Consider the following 1,894-nt stretch of genomic DNA (forward strand, 5'->3'; position numbering starts at 1 on the left):
CAACTCTTGTTTTTCCAAATCTAATTTAAAAAGGATAGGATTTTACTAAAATGTTTCAATGCAGACTCATCAGCTCGGACAAGCATATACAGAAATATTTATTTAATGGGAGCAGCAGTGAAGAGGTGGGAATGGCAGAATGCAGCTTGAATGTCAAGGCTGTCTATAGACAATATCTTAACTCTTTCACTATTCTGTTGCAGGCTAAAGAAATTTTGACGAAAGAATCCAATGTACAAGAAGTACGATGTCCAGTCACAGTCTGCGGAGATGTCCATGGACAGTTTCACGACCTCATGGAACTTTTCAGAATTGGAGGCAAATCACCAGACACAAATTACTTGTTTATGGGGGACTATGTTGACAGAGGATATTATTCAGTTGAAACAGTCACATTGCTCGTAGCTCTTAAGGTAACTTTATTAAGCTATGTGGTTGTATTGATTTTAAAAAAAAATTCTCTTTTGCTTAGCTGTGTGCCAACCAGACTTAATATTCACCAGGTGTCTCCTATCTGGTTTTATAGCTGTGGGAACTGACGCGTTTAAAACTTCAGGGTGTTACTGCCAGAGAGCTACAACTCCTGACGCCAGTCTTTTACTTATAAGAGTATATGGCCGTGTTTTAAGAAAAAAATAATCAAGAATATTGTCCTTAAAACTAAAACTGTTTTAACTAGACTAATTTGCAGTTGTGATTTAAGAAATGGCAGTTTTCTCAGGCTTGTGTATCTTGAGCTGCAACACAAACTCTAGAGCAGAGGTTCCCAGACTTTTTATTATTGCGTACCCCCTTCCAGATTTACCTGTTGCCCTTGTATTCCTACCAGCATTGTATTTTAACCCTGTAAATGCCAATTATTATTATAATGAATATGAAATCCACCATTACACAGTCACCTGTGTACCCCCAGATATACGTGTACCACAGTTCGGGAACCCCTGCTCTAGTGGATGAGTTGAGAGACTTGGAGAGGCTGCCGTGAGTAACTGGGAAGATTAGAGTGGTGTTAGCTTAATTAAAAAGGAAATCCTAAGGATGCTTAATATATTACTGAATTAGGATTAAACAAATTGGTGTTAAACTTCTGAAAATTGTGTGTTCAACAGAAAGATGAGAAGATAGTGGTTGCAAATTATGTAAAAGCCCAAGGTTTAGGAGGCTTTTTTTATGGATAACTTTTTTCATCCTCAAGTATTGGCCTAGAGCAAATATTAATATCATTTTCAATCAATGTATTAATACATCTTCAGTTTAATGATTTTACTACTACATCTTATTTTTACTCAATGAAATCTGGTTTACATATATTGACTCTGTCATAATAATATAACCTGAAGTCCTGTACTGAACTTCTGGTTCAGTAATTCTTTTCTGGAAAGACTGATAGCTTTAAGATGGTAAGTTCTTTTCAATGATATTAAATGCTTTTTGTCTTTAGGTCCGTTACCGTGAACGCATCACAATTCTTAGAGGGAATCATGAAAGCAGACAGATCACACAAGTATATGGTTTCTATGATGAATGCCTAAGGAAATATGGAAATGCAAATGTTTGGAAATATTTTACAGACCTTTTTGATTATCTTCCTCTAACTGCCTTGGTGGATGGCCAGGTATGTTGGCATTTATTGTTTCAACTGTTCTCTATTTAAGGGGGGGGTACAGTAAACCAGATATTTCCGTAGTTGTCTATTCTTTGCTAGTCTTTTCACCTGATTGACCCCTCCCCCCATTTCCTCTCCTTTGTTTCCTTTATCCACACTCTTCTCAGTCCTCCCCTTCTTTTCACCCATCCATGAATGAATGAATGATTGATTGTCTTTTTCTAGGCAGTCCTTTTTCTTTTAATGTCCTAAGAATTTTAACTATCTTCCCTAATTTTAACCGTCTTT

The 1,894-nt window shown here is 36.5% G+C and overlaps 1 protein-coding gene across 1 annotated transcript in view; it reads left to right on the forward strand.

Moving 5' to 3' along the window:
- The first annotated feature begins 203 nt into the window (after positions 1 to 203).
- PPP2CA (protein phosphatase 2 catalytic subunit alpha) overlaps positions 204 to 1,894 on the forward strand; it is an 8,949-nt gene continuing 7,258 nt past the window's right edge. Inside the window, exons 1-2 of the mRNA XM_025196058.1 lie at positions 204 to 413; positions 1,442 to 1,615. Coding sequence (XP_025051843.1) covers positions 297 to 413; positions 1,442 to 1,615 — 291 coding nt within the window. The 5' untranslated portion in view covers positions 204 to 296. The remainder of the gene's footprint in view (positions 414 to 1,441; positions 1,616 to 1,894) is intronic.

This window comes from Alligator sinensis, unplaced genomic scaffold (genome assembly GCF_000455745.1).
Source record: "Alligator sinensis unplaced genomic scaffold, ASM45574v1 scaffold111_1, whole genome shotgun sequence".
In the NCBI taxonomy this organism is placed as follows: domain Eukaryota; kingdom Metazoa; phylum Chordata; order Crocodylia; family Alligatoridae; genus Alligator; species Alligator sinensis.